Source organism: Nycticebus coucang, chromosome 8 (genome assembly GCF_027406575.1).
Source record: "Nycticebus coucang isolate mNycCou1 chromosome 8, mNycCou1.pri, whole genome shotgun sequence".
Lineage (NCBI taxonomy): Eukaryota > Metazoa > Chordata > Mammalia > Primates > Lorisidae > Nycticebus > Nycticebus coucang.
Window position 1 is genome coordinate 1730854 of NC_069787.1, and position 18261 is coordinate 1749114.

The following is an 18261-nucleotide window of genomic DNA, read 5'->3' on the forward strand; positions in this document are numbered from 1 at the left end:
TTTCTTTCTTTTTTTTTGCCATGTACATACATTACCTTTTTTTTTTTAATTTAAAAATAAAATTAAAAAGCAGGCTGCTGGGCTCTTTTGTGTTGATGCCTTTCTGCTGACCTGGCTGCTAACTTTGTCAGCAACCATGCCCAGCAAGCCCAGGCTGACCTAGGACAGCTCAGACACGCATGTCAAAGGCCTCCAACACGGAACGCAGCCTGGGATTTGACGTTTAAATCTTCCCCACCTGGTGCTCTGCACTTGCCCACTCTGAACTCCCCGTGGACTTGCCCTCCCTGCCTGCCCAGCTTCTACACAAGCTGTGAGGCCCCAACAACACGTACCACATGGAGGCAGCCCCAGGGAGCCCTGGCAGCCAGGAGGCCAGCTCCTGGGCTACACCTGCTCCCCTGCCTGCCGATGGTGCCCTGGACCCCAGAGCCTAGGGATCCTGTACGTCAGCCTAACAGGCGTGACCGTGTTGGGCTCCTGCCCTTGGCTCCCTCCTGACAAAGGCAGCTGCTGAGATGGGCACCAGCCTGGTGCTCAGTCCAGGCTGAGATCTCCCCTGGGCTCTGTGCTGTGCAGCTCTGCTGTGCCCTTGGTAGGACCCACCTCTGTGATAGCAGGAACCATCTTGCTGGCAGCAAGCCCCCTGCTACCAATGGCTCAAAGCAGAACTTGGGTGCCAGGGCAGTAGCACGGGCACATGGGCCTCTCTCCCCTTACCTCACGCTCTGTTTGGACTCACTGTTGGTTCTCCACGCCCATTCTTACCATGAACATCATTGCCCAGCATCCTATCAGCTAAGGGCCTACTAGGCGCCAAGCACTACTCTGGAGGCTAAAGCTGATAATGGACTTACTATGCATTTCCATATACTAGCCCCCCATGCTCCTATTTTCTAATCCTTACAAAAACCCCTACAAGATAGGCCTCCTCACCCCTACTTCACAGGCAGTAAGACTAAAGCTGAGGAAGGGGAAGTGGCCCAGGTGACAGTGCACAAGCCGGACAAGGACCTCTGGGGCTCATTCCACACCCCAGCTCTCTGGTACCACAGGGAGACTTTGGCTCACAGAAACAGCAGGACTGGCTCGGTGCTTGTAGCTCCGTGGTTACAGTGTCAGCCACATACACCAAGACTGGCAGGTTCAAGCCCGGCCCAGTCTGCTAAAAAATGACAACTGCAATTAAAAGAAAAAAAAAAAAAAAAAAAGCCGGGCATTATGGAAGTCACCTGTAGTCCCAGCTACTTGGGAAGCTGAGGCAAGAGAATCACTTAAACCCAAGAGTTTGAGGTTGCTGTGAGCTGTGATGCCACAGCACTCTACCAAGGCACTCTACCGGGGTGACACAGTGAGACTCTGTCTCAAAAAAAAAAAAAAAAGAAAAGAAATGGCTGTACTCAGCTGAGCACAGTGGCTCACACATGTAATTCCAGCACTCTGAGAGTCTGAGGTGGGTGGACGGCTTGAGCTCAGGAGTTTGAGATCAGCCAAGCAAGAGCGAGACCCCATCTCTACTAAAAACAGAAAAAAACTAGCTGGGTGTCATGGCAGGCACCTGGAGTCCTAGCTACTCAGGAGGCTGAGACAAGAGAATTACTTAAGCCCAAGTGTCTGAGGTTGCTGAGAGCTATGATGACACCACTGCAGTCTACCCAGGGTGACAAAGTGACATTGTCTCAAAAAAAAAAAAAGAAAGAAAGAAAAAGGCAGCTCTCTCTTTCCATATTTGCCTCCCCCACTGAATGGGCTCAGTGAGGAGAAACAGCTAGGATCCATTTCTCTCCACTTCCCCAGCAGCCAGCTCAGGCTGGGAATGGAGGCTGCTCCTCAGATGAGTGAACAGGACCCCTGAGCCCCTGCCCCCCCATCCCCAGCTCCCAAACTCCTAAAAGGAAACACCCAGTGTTCCTGCAAAATCTCCACATCAATACCTCTGCTCCTTTTCCCTTTTATTAAAAAATAGATCAAGAAAATATACACACTTTAACCATGGTGGGCTTTGAAAAGGCCAAAGTGCCACAGGGATGGGGCAGAGGGGTGAGGAGGACCCGGCCAGCCCTGCAACCAGGGCGGTAGAGAGCGGAGGTGCCCGCATCCCAGCCCTGGAGGTCAGTCAGGGCTGTGTGGCTGAGCAGGGTGAGGGCAGATGGAAGGGGCAGGAGGGTGCCCAGCAAGAGCAGAGGTGGCCAAGGGGAACTGGGGTCCCAAGTGAGGAATAAAGTCTCCATACTTGGGGTACAGAGAGGGCCAGTACAGGATTGCCACCCACAGAAGGTCCTACAACCTCACCCTCCTCCCCCAGGGACTCTGGGCCTGCTGGTCTCTTCTCTGGACCGTCCTCCACAGACCCCAATCAGGCCATCGACCCAGGCAGCCACTCTCAGGCATTGATGACCTTCCAGCGCTCACTGTCTGTGCTGTTGATGCTGCCGGTGTGGCAGGGCATGGAGGCAATATCATCCAGGTAGGCTACCCCACCAGCCGAGTCAAACTGTGTGCTGGAGTAACAGGCGGCTGAGGGCCCAGTGGCCCCCGGGGCCTCCAGGCCCTCCCGCCGGGCCACGGCATAGGGCTGCGGCAAGTGCACATCTGGCTCCTCGGTCTCGTCCACTTGGCATTTGTAGGAAAAGAGGATCTTGGGCTCTGACCTAACAGGTGGGAGGGTGGGGAGGGGAGCCTTGCTGTGTGACTCAGGCAAAGCCCTCCCTCTCAGGCAATGAGACACCAAATACAGAGACACTAACAGCTGCCTCACACCCATCTCAGAGGCCCCATCACTGGATGACCCTGCAGTCCAACAAAACTGCACTGAACCTGGCTCTCCTCCTGGCCATGTGAGCCCCTAGGGCTGGGTGAACAGAGGTACATCATGAGCCTTGGCTGGTACTCGAGCCAAAGTGCTCAGGAAACACTGACTGCGGCCTCTGTCCTGGTCCAGTAACCCCTCAGCACATGTGACTGCCCACTGTACCCTCACCTGGTCCCTCCATCCTCTCCAAAGGGGAGTCAATGTGCCCAGTTTATAAGATCCCAGGCTCTGTGTGCAGACCTGAGCTTGGGCTGGGGTCCGCCTGGCCCTTCTCACTACTTCACCTCTAAGCCCTTTCCCAAGTGTACTCCAGCAGAAGGCCTATCACCCTCCCCACCATAGCTCTGGCAGGTGGGAAAACGGAGGGAGACAAACACCCTCACTCCTGCCACACCAGCAGCCTGAAGGAGGATCCCAATCTCACACATCTCCGCACCAGTCCCCTAGACACTGCCGGTGCACAGCTGCACACCCACACTCAGGTAGTGCTGGACTTGCCTCCCCAAACTGCCCCTCCCTAGTGCTCCTGGCTGGAGTACATGCTCCGTGAGGGCAGGGACTTGTGCTCACTTTGCTCTGTGCCGTGTCTGGCGGCTACAGCAGCGTCTGGTATACAGTGTGTGCTCAATAAAATGCTGGCTGAGTAAACTAAGGTATTATTAAATACAAAGCAGCAATGCAGAGCAATGTGTGTGGCCTCCATCATTCTTGTGGTGAAATGTATATGTCTGTGTGCATGTACACGTGTAAGTGTGGGCAAAACACTCCCTCCGCCTGCCCTGTCCTCACCGGCCCTAGCCCACACCAGGAGTGGACGCTCAGGCAGCAGCGAGCGGGAAACGGAGGCGCGGTGACGCCGGCGGCCACACGGGGGCGCCAGTGGCCCTCGGAGCTCGGGGCGGCGCGGGGCTGGGGAGGACCAGGGGCCACACTCACCCAAAGAAGCCCCGCAGGAAGGCCACGTAGATGAGCGGCGCGAAGAAGCTGAAGTACAGGAAGGTGGTGGCATCCACACAGCTGGCGCGGAGAAGGCGGGTCAGCGCGGGGGTCAGCGCGGGCCCTCGGCATCCTGCCCCGCACCCTGCTCCGTCCCCTCCCCCACCCCCAGCCGGAGCCGCTGCCCCCTGCCCGGCGGTCCACCCTGTCCCTCGCCCCGCGTACCAGAGCCCCTCTATGACGTCGAAGCACAGCAGCGCGCTGCCCAGCCCCTGCAGCAGGTTGAGCAGCGCCAGGATCCCCGCGTACACGTAGAAGCTCCTCCGCGCTGGGGGCAGGCAGGGGTGAGGGGCTGCCCCCGCCTCGCCACCCACCACCCTCCAGCCCAGGGTGTCACCTGGACCCCCTCCCACCCAGAGTCCCCGCTCACAGGGCAGGGAGATGCGCTCCTTCAGCGGGGTCTTGGGCAGGACGACCACTAGGGAGTAGACCTGAAGAGACAGGGGGCTGAGAAGGACGCGGTGGGGGGTGGGAGCCTGGCCAAGACCCGCACCCAGAACTTATGCATCCGATCCCCTGCCACACCCAGCCACTCCAGATGCCCTACCCGACCTCTCACCAGGAAGAAGAAGCAGGAGCTGACCAGCCAGAACTGGCGGCCCCCATGCCCGTAGATGTTAAAGTCCTCCGCAGAGAGGTGGGCATCGGGGTATAGGATCTCCAGGGTCCCCTGCAGGAGCAAGAAGGGGAAGCCTGGGCGGCGCCTGTGGCTCAGTCGGTAGGGCGCCGGCCCCATATACCGAGGGTGGCGGGTTCAAACCCGGCCCCGGCCAAACTGCAACCAAAAAATAGCCGGGTGTTGTGGCAGGCGCCTGTCGTCCCAGCTACTCGGAGGCTGAGGCAAGAGAATCGCTTAAGCCCAGGAGTTGGAGGTTGCTGTGAGCTGTGTGAGGCCACGGCACTCTACCGAGGGCCATAAAGTGAGACTCTGTCTCTACCAAAAAAAAAAGGGAAAGCCTGGCACAGGTTCCTGCCAACTGGAAGGCCCCCTCCTGGGGGATGCCCCTGCCCACTGTGTCCATAGGATCTGGACACAGGGGGTAGCAGTCAGCTGGGGGCCAGCACCCCCAGTCATGGTCTCCCCTACCCCAGTCTGCTCAGCCAGCAGGCCCAGGCACACCTTATCAGCAAAGCCCTCAAGCTCTCCACCAACCCAAGCCCCTAGCCCTCAGTGCCTGCCCCAGCTTGCTCCCTGACCACGTCCTGCCCACCCAACTCCAGCCCCCAGAACAGGTCCAGTGGTAAGCTGAGTCCTATGGGTGGGGATCAGATATAGGTAAGGTGTAGCCTCTGCCCCCATGTTCCTCAGGATGGTCTGCAGACCTGCATTCTCCCTACCTGCGCTGCTCATTAAAATAGCAGGTCTGAGCCTCCTGTTCTCACTCCCCACCCCCAAATCTCCAGGGGAGGCCCCAGAACACATCCAAGTCACAAGCACCCGGGTGACTTCTCAGACAGCATTGAAGCTTGAGCACCCTGAACCTGATAGTGACTTGGAACATCGCCCAGGACTAGAGGCAGTGGTCACCCCACCCACCCTTCGCCCAGGACTGGAGGCAGTGGTCGCCCCACCCACCTCCTGGCCCCCTAGAACATCTCTCCCTGTGCACCCTCTTACCTGGGTAACAGAGTAGGCCAGAGACAGCACTGTGGTGATGGCCAGCACCCGCTTGATGCTGGACTTGCTCTCTAGGTGACCTGGAAGACACATGGTGGCCAGTCAGCAGGAACCCCACCAGGTCAGGGCTAGCCCCCAGCCAGAGAAGGGCAGTAGGGAATGTCATCCCCGGTCCAAGAGCCCCCACAGCACACGCACCAAAGGCAAGGCCTAGGATGACCACACTCAGTTCGATGGCCAGCAGGAAGAAACGGGTAATCTCCCAGAGGATCTGGACACAGAGTGGGCAGAGCTTCAGCCAGGGACCAGCACCCCACTCTGCACCCCCAGGCCCAGCCACCCTCATCTGCCAGCCCAGCCACACCTTGTCAGCAACTGTCGCAGCGTCCGAGGTGCTCACTGTCATGGACACCACAGCCCGGGCGATGCCCACCAGCGCCACCACAAACACCTGGCGGGCGAGGGAGGGAGTGGTGTGCTGGTCAGGGAACGCGCAACGAGGATGGCAAGGTAGCACGCTCGCCCCCACACCTGCAGGAGCCCTTGGTTTCTCAAGAACAAAGGATCTCAAGGCAAACACTGAAAGGAGAAGTGTCAGGTCGGGTGGGGACAAGGAGACAAGAAGTGGGCTCCAGGCAGTGAGGCTCACAGACTGGGAGGCCCTTAACCGCTGGTGACCTGAGCGCTGGGCCTGCTCTCAAGAGGCCCCAGGCTCCTAGCTGGCACTGACGCCCTGGGGATGGCTTGCAGGGAGAGCACGGTGGAGCAAGACAGGCTGGGTTCAGACCCCAACTCTGCTGCTTCCCAGCCCTGACCTCCGGCAAGTAACTGCACCTCGTTTCCCTCATCTGGAAACGGGATGAAAACAGTACCACTGCATTCTGCTGTTGGGAGGGGAAGGGGGTTAACAGAGTAGCAGTGCCTTGACCCCCGGGAAGGGCTGAGTACACATGTGCAGTTAGTATTCTCATATCTGTGGTTTTAATTCCAAGACATGGGAGACTGGGTGAAAGAAGGCCACGGGGTGGAGGCCAAGAGACTTCTGGATGAGCCACCAGCCCAGCAGGTTTCACAGAAGTCCCTGTGCTCTGTCCTGGCATCCGTCCTCTTCTTCTCCCTCCTCATTCTCCTTAATGTGGTTCCAGCTGAGGATGACCTCCGACTCCTGGCTTCAGGGATGAGCCTGTGACCCAAGGCTGGCCATTCACATATGCCATTCCCCTGGCCCAGGGCTAGTTCAGGGCTGGGCGTGGAGCCCAGGGGAGTCTAAGGAAAGTTAGGCCCAGGACATCAGGCAGAAGGAGGGGATGCAAGTCTGGGGCAGGAGGGTCCTGCTGCTGCTATCAGAGCAGAGACTGCTGGAGGGCAGGCCCATCGGGGAGACCCAAGCTAGGAAGATGGACGTGGTGCCCAGAAGCATCACTGAGGCGTGAAGCCCTGGGACTACCCAGTTGCCCAGTCAGTACCTTTCCACTGCCCCTGTGAGTTTCGGTTGGGTTTCCTAACACATAAAAGTGACAGTGCCCAGATTCCTACATGTCCAAAAGAACATGTCCTTTGTGTCGTGAGAACTGTATCAGCATGGCAAGCTATACAAACAAACTGCTACATGCCTACTGTATGCCAAGCTGTCCCACTTGGTGCTCAACAAGAGCACCACAGGCTAACACAGATCTAACACATACTACACAGTGGGGCACTGAGGCCCAGAGAGGCTAAGCCACTGGCCCAAGGTCACACAGCAGCTTGGCCAAGATTCAGAGCAATTTGCTTGAATGCACTCTTATCATTGCCTCCTAAACTCTTCCCTAGAGTAAGTGGGCAGGGGCCCTATTGTATGCTTCTGGGCATTAGTCCTGGGTCCCTTCTCCCTGCTTGACATACAGTAGATGCTTAATATCTGTTGAGTAAATATCTAAAGGAATAAATGGTCAGAGAGGCAGTGGAAGAGAAGCAGGTAAGAAAGCAGGCCTCCATTCGGAGCCCTGCCCACCACCATCTCACAGGGGAAAGGAGCATCAGTTTGCCAGGGCTCTGAGGCCTCCACCAACAGCCTCCAGGTTCCCCAGACCTTTGCCTGCCTCTCTTCACGCCCACTGCCCACTGCCCACCCTCTGACCTGGGAGGTTCTCAGCCAGACCACAACAGGGGACCAGGGAACCACTCAGCTCTTCAGGTAGTGACATCTAAGAGGCACCGTTGCCTCTAAGCAGGGGAGAAAAGCATGAGGGAAGGAGCTGGACACGTATACCAGCCTGCACCTGGACAGCCTGCACCTGGACAGCCCGCCCCTGGACAGCCCTCACCTGGACAGCTCACACCTAGACAGCCCGCACCTGGACAGCCTGCCCCTGGACAGCTCACACTTGGACAGCCAGCATCTGGATAGCTCACACCTGGACAGCCTGCCCCTAGACGGCTCACACCTGGACAGCCTGCCCCTGGATGGCTCACAACTGGACAGGCTGCACCTAGATGGCCTGCCCCTGGACAGCTCACACTTGGACAGCCAGCATCTGGACAGCCCACACCTGGACAGCCTGCACCTGAACAGCCCACACGTGGACAGCCTGCACTTGGACAGCTCACACCTGGATAGCCTGCCCCAGGATGGCTCACACCTGGACAGCCTGCCCCTGGATGGCTCACAACTGGACAGCCTGAACCTGGATGGCTCACACCTGGACAGCCTGCCCCTGGACAGCTCACACCTGGACAGTCTTCCCCTGGACAGCCTGCCCCTGGACAGCTCACACCTGGTCAATCTGCACCCGGACAGCTCACATCTGGACAGCCTGCACTTGGACAGCCCACACCTGGACAGCCTGTACCTGAACAGCTCACCTGCCCCTGGACAGCTCACACCTGGACAGCCTGCCCCTGGACTGCCTATACCTGGACAGCTCATATCTGGAACCACCTTCTCAACTACAGCCTTGGCCCCTCCCAGGCAGCATGCACTAGACCACTGAGTGATGAGAATACAGGCTCTCCCAGCAGGCAAGCAGTCTGCTCCAAATAAGCCTCACAGAATGGATGGAGGGAGGGAGGGAGGAAGGGAGGGAGGGATGGATGGATGGATGGATGGATGGATGGATGGATGGATGGATGCTGCAGTGAGCATTTTTCCCCCATCTAGCATCCATTCTCCTTTCCTCTAGTACCAGTTCCCTAATTTTTTTAGGCACCACTCACCTCTCTCAGTCTCTGTGGGCTGAGCTAACCCTACCCTCTCAGCTCCAAAGTACCCCTTTCTTTGCTAGCCACAGTGACTGACTCAGAGATGAGCATTGGCCCCCAAGGTGAGCCAATGAGAGAAAACTGCAGGTCTACCCTGGCACCATCAGAAAAGAGGTACTGTCCTCTGGAGCTGGTACAGGCGGGATCGTAGCAGCCCCCATATAAGGAGAACCCATGTGAGTTATGGCCAGAAGAGAGCAGAGATGCAGACAGAGACAGTCCTAACGGCACCATTTATTCTCCTGGATACAGCTATCCCTGAAGCTTAGACTTTATTACAGAGGCAGTTCATTCCCTTCTGGCGCTTAAGGCAGTTGGACTTGGGTTTTCTGTTATCGGTTGGAGTGAACTCACCAGGATGTAGAAGGTAATAAAAATGGGACTGGAGGTGATACGAATCTTGGCCCGAGCAAATGGCAGCTTCCAGAGCAGGAAGAAGAAGAAGAGCACATTGGGGATGAGCAGCAAGAGGTCCCAGTACCGGACCCTAGCAAACAGGTACAGGGGCTGGCTCACTGGGAGGTTGTGAACGCCCCCAGCCCAGCACAGTCCACGAAAACCCACTCACACACAGCTGGCCTGCCCAGCAGGCGAGACTCCTTACCTGGACGTGCCAATGTCTTCATAGAGCAGCAGCAGGCAGCGATGAGGCACACTGATGTTTGGCGCCAGGGGTGGGGGCAACACTGTGCTCCCGTTGGCCCAAATCACCATCCCGCCAGCAGCTGGCCCTAAGGGGTGAGAGCCAGCACGGTGAGAAGCATGGGGGCTGTGCAGCCTGGGCTACTGCTCTCCTTCCGTTGCGTCACAGGTTCCCAGGGGGACAGCAGAGGGGCTGCACAGACCGCACCTGAGGAGCACCCACCCCACCCCCACAGCTCAGCTCTGGGCTCACTGGGTGGGAGGTGAGTGGGGCTCTACACAGTCAGCTCGGGCTATATGTCATGACCCCTCAAACAATTACAAAGCCACCCCATTAACTGAGTGCCACTGTGCCCCAGGTGCAGCAACAGGAGCTTCCATCTGGAGGGGCCCAAGAGGCAATGGGCAGAGCACAGGCTGGGGGCTCTGTTCCCAGCACTGCCCCTACTTTCTGTCCTCTCCGTGCCTGCTTCTCCCCACAGAAGTGGCTGACAACAGTGAGAGGGAGGATGTGGAGAATGTCCAACAGGGCCTGCACATGGGAAGGGCTCACAGCAGCAGGGGCCAACTGGCTCACAGGAGGCCACATAGCTGCTACATGCCACAGCTGGGCTTCGTGTACCCCTCAGGTGGACCCTCAAGCCCCTGTGTCCCTCTGCTGCCACCCTGGAAAGGCAGACATAAATGGAGGTGGCACTGAGCTGCACCTGGGAGAAGCACAGGAGGTCCCCACGTGGAGACAGGCGTGGGAGAAGAGCAGACACTGAGGAGGAGGGGCAGCGGAGCTGTTTCTGCAAAGGCAAGGCTGCTGGGCACTGTAGAGTCAGGGTGGACCCACAGGCCAGGTGCACATGTGACAATCCAAGTACAGGGGTTCAAGAGTCCAGCATGGAAGACAGAAGAGCGGATGGTCTGGGGTATTGATGGAGTGGCCAGAAAACCAAGACACAGACTCCTGGGTCAGAGGACTCTTAGGGGACAGAAACAAGGACTTCTTTAGGGAGCTCTGGAGAGCCCAGGGCAAGGCAAGCCAGAGGTGGCCCGAGACACCAGGACTTAACAGGTGCCAACACTGAGAATGAGGATTTGAGCAGACTGGCCTGATGCCCCACCACATCTGCACTTGGATGGAAACACACAAGTGCTGCTTATGGCAGCCCCGGGCTGGGAGCAGCCAAATGCTCCACACACACAGGCAAAGTGCCCGTGTAAACGGTGGCAGGCTCGGATGGGAACACACAGCAGCACTAAGAAAAATGGACTGCTACTGCAGGCAACATGACTGGGTCTCATAGACGTGACGCTGACTGAAGCCAGGCACAAGAGCCAGCGTGCGCATGACCTGTGTACAGACGTGGACAAGGGTGCCTTTGCAGGGGGGGAGGCATCTGTGCGGGGAGGCATGCCCACTTTTGGTCCTTCATAGAGGTGGTGAGGACACAGATCTGTTTGCCGTGTGGCAATTCAAGCTACACACCCAAGATTCATAGGTACATCTTGACATATCTAAGGCCCAGATGTCCCCTTGGGCAAGAAGCAGCCCAGGGAGCTGAATGCCCATCAGCAAGGTGGTCTGTGGCAGGGCAGCAGAAGCCTCTGCTTATGCTGTCACTAACACTGTCCCTGAGCAGCAGCAGGCCCAAGATGGCACTGGGGGGACTTAGGGACATTGCCCTACTTGTCTGAGTCATGAAATGCCAGTGCCACTTCTGCCTGGGAGGGCCGGGGCTCAGGACACTCCAACAGGCCACTCACCACCAGCTCTGGGATCTCGTCCCCATCTAAAGAAAGAGGATGTCACAGCAACATCCAGGACAACAGGATGTACTAAAGATGAGGATATACATGAGTCCTGACCATTACATTTCCAAACCCACCCTAGAAAAACAGCTGCATATCTCACAGCTGAAAATCACTATAGTCACCTTCCAAGTGCTCCCTTTGGAAAGCTATGCACTCATGCCAGCACCTAGTCTACCCTTCAAATCAGTTCTGGAACTCTTTTTCTAAAATGATCATCAAATGCCACTAGCAAGACACCATCACATGTCCACATAAACACAGCTGTGAGACACTGATACGCCAAGGTTGTGAATCCTTACTGAGTTGTCTGTACAGTGCTGCTACCTTAAGGGCATGGTGACAAGTTCATGAACTTAATTGTCACACCTTGTATGACAACAGCTCAGATGGCCATTCCAGAAAATGAGCTCAAAAATCGCTTGGAAGGGTGGCCTAGGTGCTAGCATCCGTGCATAGCTTCCCGAGAGGAATACTTTAAAGGTGACCATAGTGATATTCAGCAATGAGGTATATAGCACATTTTCTCAGGTGAGTTCACAAACTTAATTGTCTGATCTTATATGCCTGGCATGCAGGGATCCTAAGAAGGAAGTTGGTTCCCTCCCTGTTCCCTATTGAGGGCAGAGGTGGGCATGGAAGCCCAGCCTTCATCCAAGCATTCTTTCACTTTAGCAAGCACCTGCTGGGTGCCAGGCACAGGCCTAGGGGCTCAGACATGGCCAGCAAGGCACTGCCCTCATAGGATTTCCATCCTCCAGAGGAGAGACCAAAATATGTAGCATAAAACTCTTATTTATAGTGCAAACATCTAGAGATAAGTTCTAGAAAGAGAAGAAAATAGAAGGGCAGAACAGAGTGACAAGATGAAGTACAGACTGCTGGTGTCCCCCAACATCTACCTTTCCCTTTAACAGTAGAACTCATGGATTTTTGCCTTGCACATGGCTTCCCAGAACAGTGGCTACTTTTCCCAGCCTCCTTGCAGATGGGTGTAGCCTTGTGGCTAAGTTTTATCCAACTGGACGCGAACAGAATAAGGTTTTTCCAATTTCAGGCCATGCCCTTCTCTGTTCCCATTGGCTGGAATATGAATGTGATGGTGTGAGCAAGAGCAGCCATCTGAGACCGTGAGATGGAAACCCTATAAAAGGATAACAGGGAGACAAGAAGGTATCTGGGTCCCTGACACAGGAACGGTCTGCACGCAGGCTGCCATGCAACAGCTAGAAGTAATCTTTTATTTTATTATCTTGACTTTGTTTCAACAGCTAAGCTCAATTTCAATGAACAGAAAGGGGTATTGCTTTGGACTGGATGGTTAGAATATGTGACCTTTGAGCTGAGGTCTAAATAAATGAGAAGGAGGTAGGCTTGGAAAATCTAGGAAAGAACACTGCAAGGAGAGAACAGCAAATCCAATGAGCCAGGGTAGAAACAGGCTTGGCCTGTCCAAGGTGCAAAAAGCAGCCCAGGTAGCTGGAGGTGGTATCAGAAGGGTTGATGGGGCAGGTCAGATACATGTGCCCATGTGCAGTGTTGTTCCACCCTAAGTGCAGTGAGAGGGGTATTACAAGGTGGTGGAATCCCGTTTCCATGTAGAAGGAAGTGGGGATGGCGAGGGAGGGATGCGACCGGGAGGTGGGGAGGTGGTGAGGCACTCCTGCAGCAGTCCAGGCAGGAGCACAGAGGCTAGCACAAGTGGCAATGGTATGGTGGGGGATTTGGGAGAGCTTTGGGGGAGCTGACAGGTCAAACACAGTGAGGGGAGAGACCAGGGAAAGCTGAGGCTGTAGTTCCTGGCCCGAGCCACTGAATATTTTGCAACTGATGCTGACACTGAAGATGCTGTCCCCTCTAGACACTGTCCCCTTCTTCCTTGCTAATAAGCTGCTCTTTTGTGCAGGATCCCTCTATAAGACCTATGGTCAGGGAAGGGCCCCCACCCACCCCTAGCACCAGAAACTGAGTCTCAATTAATTTAAGCCAGTGGTCTTTGGGGGTGGACGTCAGCATGAAGCAATGCTCTTTTTGGACACGATGACTACCGGGAGGGGAGGGGTATGGATTTTTCCTATATAGGACCCAGAGCTGCCAAATGTCCTACAATGTATGGGACAGTCCACCAAACGCATAATCATCCTCCCCTTCAGCCAACAGTGCCCGGCAGAGCAGCTCTGGCCAAAGTCAAGAAAGGTGACCCGTTCTGCTTCCAGCCAGTGGCTGGAGTTGCCACATGGGAGGATCTGAATCTTGTGTGGTTGTGGAGGGTGTTACGTCTGGAACCCTACCATCCTGCACCCCTGTGAGGACCAAGCCGCCACACTTAGCAGGGAGGAGCTACAACTACAGGGTGTATGCCACCTTCTGTGTGACTTCTGATGGTATGAGATAACGGCTGGACATGACATTGAGTTGAGAGCATAAGTGACCTGCAGGAAGGAGGGAGATTCCACTGCCTCGCTCCCTGTGATGAGGACAAGGGTGGAAGACCCCAGCACCGGCTCTGGCCTAGGAGTCTCAAACAGCCTCAGGAGAGGCAGGACTAGCCAAGCACCCAGCAGCCACCAGGAGCTAAGAGGTGCCTCACAGCACAGAAGCCAGTGGGGAAGAAGAGGGACCACAGTGGGCGAGTGCGAGGAGCCAGGTGGAGTCCAGGGTGTGCAGGCAGGATGGGTGTCTCTTGGCTTTACCCATCCAGAATCCAGGTTCCTGCAAGTTGCTAATGGTACCCCATTTTCCTGAGGGGAAACCTCAGCTCCCCTAGTCTGTCAAGTTTACGTATGGCTGACTCCACCCCTTCACAGCTCCACAGAGCTACACGTAATCTCGGCCTGGTCAGTCAGAATCTGCCCTGTACTTTTGCTCTAATTATCAGGAAACATTCTCTTTCTGCTGGGATTAGCAAGTCAGAGTGACCCCACTCTGATCCTGCAATTTGGGACCTGCCTGAGAGTAAAGTCAACACAGCAAAGGGCAGAGCTGAGAGCCAGATGGAAATAGACCCTGATGAACTCATGTCAGCCCCCGGATTCACCCACACCTGAAGCCCAGTCCTACCCCCTTGGACTTTTCAGTTATAAAACCCAACAAAATTCCCCCTTCTGCTTATTAGGCCAGTTTGACCATCGTTTATCTAATTTACCACTGGAAAACTTCCCACTAACAGGTTATCAAGCTGGGCAGACCCAGGTTCCACTTCTAGCTTGCTTTGTGACCTGGCGTGAGTCACTCCCCCCACATCCCCAGGGTCATGGGGACAATAACACCTACTAACAAGGTTGCTAAAAGAGTCAAACAAAACTAGAGAAGTGTCTACAAAAGCAACATATGGGCTCAGCGCCTGTGGCTCCAGCAGCTAAGGCGCCAGCCACATACACCTGAGCTGGCAGATTCGAATCCAGCCCGGGCCCACCAAACAACAATGACAACTACAACCAAAAAATAGCCAGGCGTCGTGGCAGGCGCCTGTAGTCCCAGCTACTTGGCAGGCAGAGGCAGGAAAATCACTTGAGCCCAGGAGCTGGAGGTTGCTGTGAGCTGTGATGCCACAGCACTCTACCCGGGGCAACAGCTTGAGGCTTTGTCTCAAAAAAAAAAAAAAAAGCAACATATGTACAAAGGTAATTAATTGCTGCTTTTCTTACCAGAGGAGGGGCTGGGGACAAAAGAGAGGACAGAATTGGTTCATGAGGCCTTTTGTAGCCCCAGGGACTGAGGGGTCTGAGGAGAAGGGGCAGTATCAGCTGCTCTCCCTGCACCCACACCCCTGCTAACGATGAAGAGCAGAGAATAAGCACAGAGCCCTCCCAACTGGTGTCCCCACTGTGCAGAGCCCAGAAGGCAGCCACCTCCCAGGCCTGCAATCCACTGTCGGTCCCCAGTCAACAACTTTCCAGGTGCCCCTCTCCAGCCTCAGTTTCTCCACCTGTGGGTGAAAGGCACCAGGCTGCATGCATCTAGAGCTGTGCCCCTCAGACTGGAATGTGTGTAGGAGTCACCCAGGCTGTGAACACGCTGAGGCTGCTCCTAACAAGTTCCCAGTGATGTCCTGCCCCTGCGGCTCCCACTGAAGGTACAAAGACCGACCACACTGGAGTTACCAGAAATGCCACTGTGTGTCAAAGATTATAAAATAACTGAAGTAATAATTAAAAAATAAAATACACATTTCCTACAGGAAGAGATGACGCTAAGTGCTTTACACTTGGAAACAGCCTCTAAGATAGAGGGAATGACCCATCATCCCCATTGTGGAGAAAGAAAGGAGAGGCAGAGGAGGGTAGGTCCCCAGCCACCTCTGCCTTCAGTTCTGCTGGACAGATAGTCTAATATACCCACTCCTCTCATGCTCACAGGTCTTCTCTGGGACAAGCACCTGTCCTTGGAGCACTGACAGAAGTGACAAGGGTTGGCTCACTCAGGAAAAAGTGGAAGGTGGCAAGGCTGGCTGAAGGCAGGGAGGAAGAGGTGGAGCCAGACTAGAAGGGAGGGCCAGGTGATTCTCAGAGGAGTTCTGTGGGATGCAGAGGCCCCTGGGGAAACTCCACACCTCTCAGGACCCAAGAAATTGGGACACACTGTCTCTTCCCTCTGGGAGGTGTCTCCCAACCTCATTAACATTCCAGAGTGCATCTTCACACCCCATGCTCTACTGCCTGCCTCCCACCTTCCATGGCTGGCCTATGAGGCAGAATGCCAGCTCCCTGGTCATGGTCATACAAGGCAGCGCCTGCTGTGAGTCCCTGGAGGAGGGCCTTCTCCTCTCTGGGTCTCTCATCTGTGCAAGTGGATTAACCAAACCTCACCCAGAGCTACTAGATGGGAAAACCTGGAAAACCTAGAGCAGAGAGAGGCTGTAATGCCCCCTAATCTGTCCTACCCCTACCCGGTTGTGGAACATTCAAAGCCTAGAAGCAAAACAGGATTGGGGAGGCTCCGTAGGACTGAGGCCAAGTCACTTTGCCCCTCCTCTGTTGTCTTGGGAGGAAGACAGACACTGTCCTAAGCAGGAATCCCCAGGAGGAAACACAAGGGCCCCTGTCCGTCTTGCCTCCAGGGCCAATCTGATCTGACCAATGCACACACTGCTTTGCTGTGCCCCATCTATCTTCAACCACTGCCTTTCACCCTGTTCTTCAAGCACTCAAACTGATCCCTACCTCTCGCTTTTGCTCCTCCTTTCGCTTTGGGATCTCAGCCCTCCCATCACCTCCTCCGAGAAGCCCTCCTTAGCGCCTCTGGCGGCTTGCTCGCCTGGGTCTTCCACAGCCAGTGTTCACATGTTCACTGCCCATCTCCCCCAGCTGTGCTGTGACTGATCCCCCCAGTACAGCACCCGACACAACAAACACTTTGATGTGAGCCCATGAGTCTCCTGCCCTGCTCAGACAAGCACCTCCAGGGAGTGGGAGGACTCCACAGCCCCCTCTTCACTGCAGAGCTACCTCCTCCCTCAAATCCAGTGGAAGTAGAGTCCTTGAGCCCTTGAGATGGCTCCTCGTGGGACAGTAAAGCCCCAGAACAGCATTCCCGGCCTCTTCAGGCTGCTGAGGCCACGGTGAGGCTGGAGGCTGGTCCTGACAGCCCAATTGTGGACGGGGACACTGAAGCCCAGATGGCTTCCTGCACAGCCTCAGCCGAAGGGTCTAGAAGCCCTCCTGCTCACTTGTCACAGCCCAGCCTAGGGCCCTTGGCGGCGGCCCTGTGTGGTCACCCTGCCCCATACATACTTGTCCCCGTTCCCTGAGCAACTTCCCTGGGTCCCCGTTTCCTGTGACTCCTCACACCCAGAGCCCTTCGCCTTCTGAAACGGACTCCAGCCTGTCTCCTGAGGGGCGCCCTGAGTGCTCCCCTGTCCCTGGAGAAAAACCCGGGGACAGTCGTAGGCGTAAAGCTTCATGCCGCAGTGACAGATGGGGCTCCCTCTCTTGCTGTGGCAGGAGACGTGGCGAGGGTCCCCTCCTTACCTTATAGCCCAGTGCTGCACTCAGGCCGGGCCGCCCAGGCCGCCCATCTGCGGCTGCTCGGTGCGCGGCCCCAGCACAGGCCGCGGAACTCCGGCCTCCAACACCCGAAGGAGGTGGCGGAGCAGGCAGCGTCGCGCAAAAGCCGCGGGCAGCCAACTCCGCGGAAATGAGGGGCGGGGAGTTAAGCCGGAAAAGCGACAAGCAGTCGGCGCGCCGGGCCCGCTGACCCCTAGGACACCAGACAACCCTTCCCGACAGCGGCGAACTGGAAAGCAGTAACGTCCTTTTCGTCCAGCCAAAACTGCAAAAACAGCCACAGTCCCTACTTATAAGCACTCAGGCCCGCCCCCCAGCCCGCAAGTAGCCTATAAGAACGGACCGTCACTGAAAAGAGCGGGAGAGACCAATCAGATTTCAAAGAGGCGGGGCGGCTCGCCTGACCCCTTAAAGAGACAGCTCGAAGGCGCGGCGAAGACGAGAGCCGCTGCGTTTCTCACCTGGAAAGCCGTTCTGGTTCGCGGACTGCAGGGCCGGGACGCGCCACCTCTAGCCCCGGGTGCCTTCCAGCTGTCGGTAGCTGTCAACCGACTAGAGTCCCAAAGCCGGCACTCCACCTCCCGGCTCCGGCCTGCCGGACTGTCCGGGGCGGAGCCTCCAGGGCCGCCCCTCGCGTGCCGGCGCCTCGGGCGCCCTCAGTGGTGACCTCTGGTCACCTGGGCGAGGAAGGCGGGGCGGGGAATCCCTGCCGCTGCGCGACGCGTCGCAGCACGCCAAACCGCGAGAATGGCCACCCTCAAAGCGCGCCGGCGTTTACTGCGTGCCGGCGGTGTTTCAAGTGCGTCTCTCAACCCTGCAATGTGATTATTAGACATTTTTTATGGGGCAGGAGCCTAAGAGAGGTTAAAGAACTTGCCACACAATTAGGAAGTGACAACCACCTCCCATCTATAACGTCACCTATTCTGGCAACTTCTACAACGTCTTCTCCTAGGTTGCCCCTGCTCTTGGTGCCTACCCCAATATCTCCTTACAACCCCCAACCCCTACTCTCCCCCACCCCTACTCCCCATCTGTGCTGGGTTCTTTACTCTGAGATCCAGTCTCCTCCGCCCTGGTTTCTGTTTCTTTTCCTTGGATGTACTAGGCCTGACTCTGGGCGTCCACATCTGTCCCCCTGCACAGCA

At 56.2% G+C, this 18261-nt stretch overlaps 1 protein-coding gene across 3 annotated transcripts; it reads right to left on the bottom strand.

The window, feature by feature from the left end:
* Nucleotides 1-1916: 1916 nt before the first annotated feature.
* TPRA1 (transmembrane protein adipocyte associated 1) lies at nucleotides 1917-17713 on the bottom strand. 3 transcript variants are annotated; one of them, XM_053600112.1, is made up of 11 exons: nucleotides 17575-17713; nucleotides 9271-9397; nucleotides 9021-9153; nucleotides 5791-5877; nucleotides 5625-5697; nucleotides 5427-5506; nucleotides 4368-4478; nucleotides 4179-4239; nucleotides 3974-4076; nucleotides 3749-3829; nucleotides 1917-2651 (listed from the first exon to the last, which is right to left on the bottom strand). In XM_053600112.1, exons 2-11 carry the CDS (start codon nucleotides 9378-9380, stop codon nucleotides 2384-2386), a joined length of 1107 nt encoding a protein of 368 aa, XP_053456087.1. In that variant the 5' UTR covers nucleotides 9381-9397; nucleotides 17575-17713; the 3' UTR covers nucleotides 1917-2383. The 3 variants fall into 3 exon arrangements, with proteins under 3 accessions (XP_053456087.1, XP_053456086.1, XP_053456088.1); XM_053600111.1 differs by lacking the exon at nucleotides 17575-17713 and adding an exon at nucleotides 17078-17366; XM_053600113.1 differs by lacking the exon at nucleotides 17575-17713 and adding an exon at nucleotides 17078-17366 and having other exon boundaries at nucleotides 4179-4255.
* Between the last annotated feature and the right edge of the window lie 548 nt (nucleotides 17714-18261).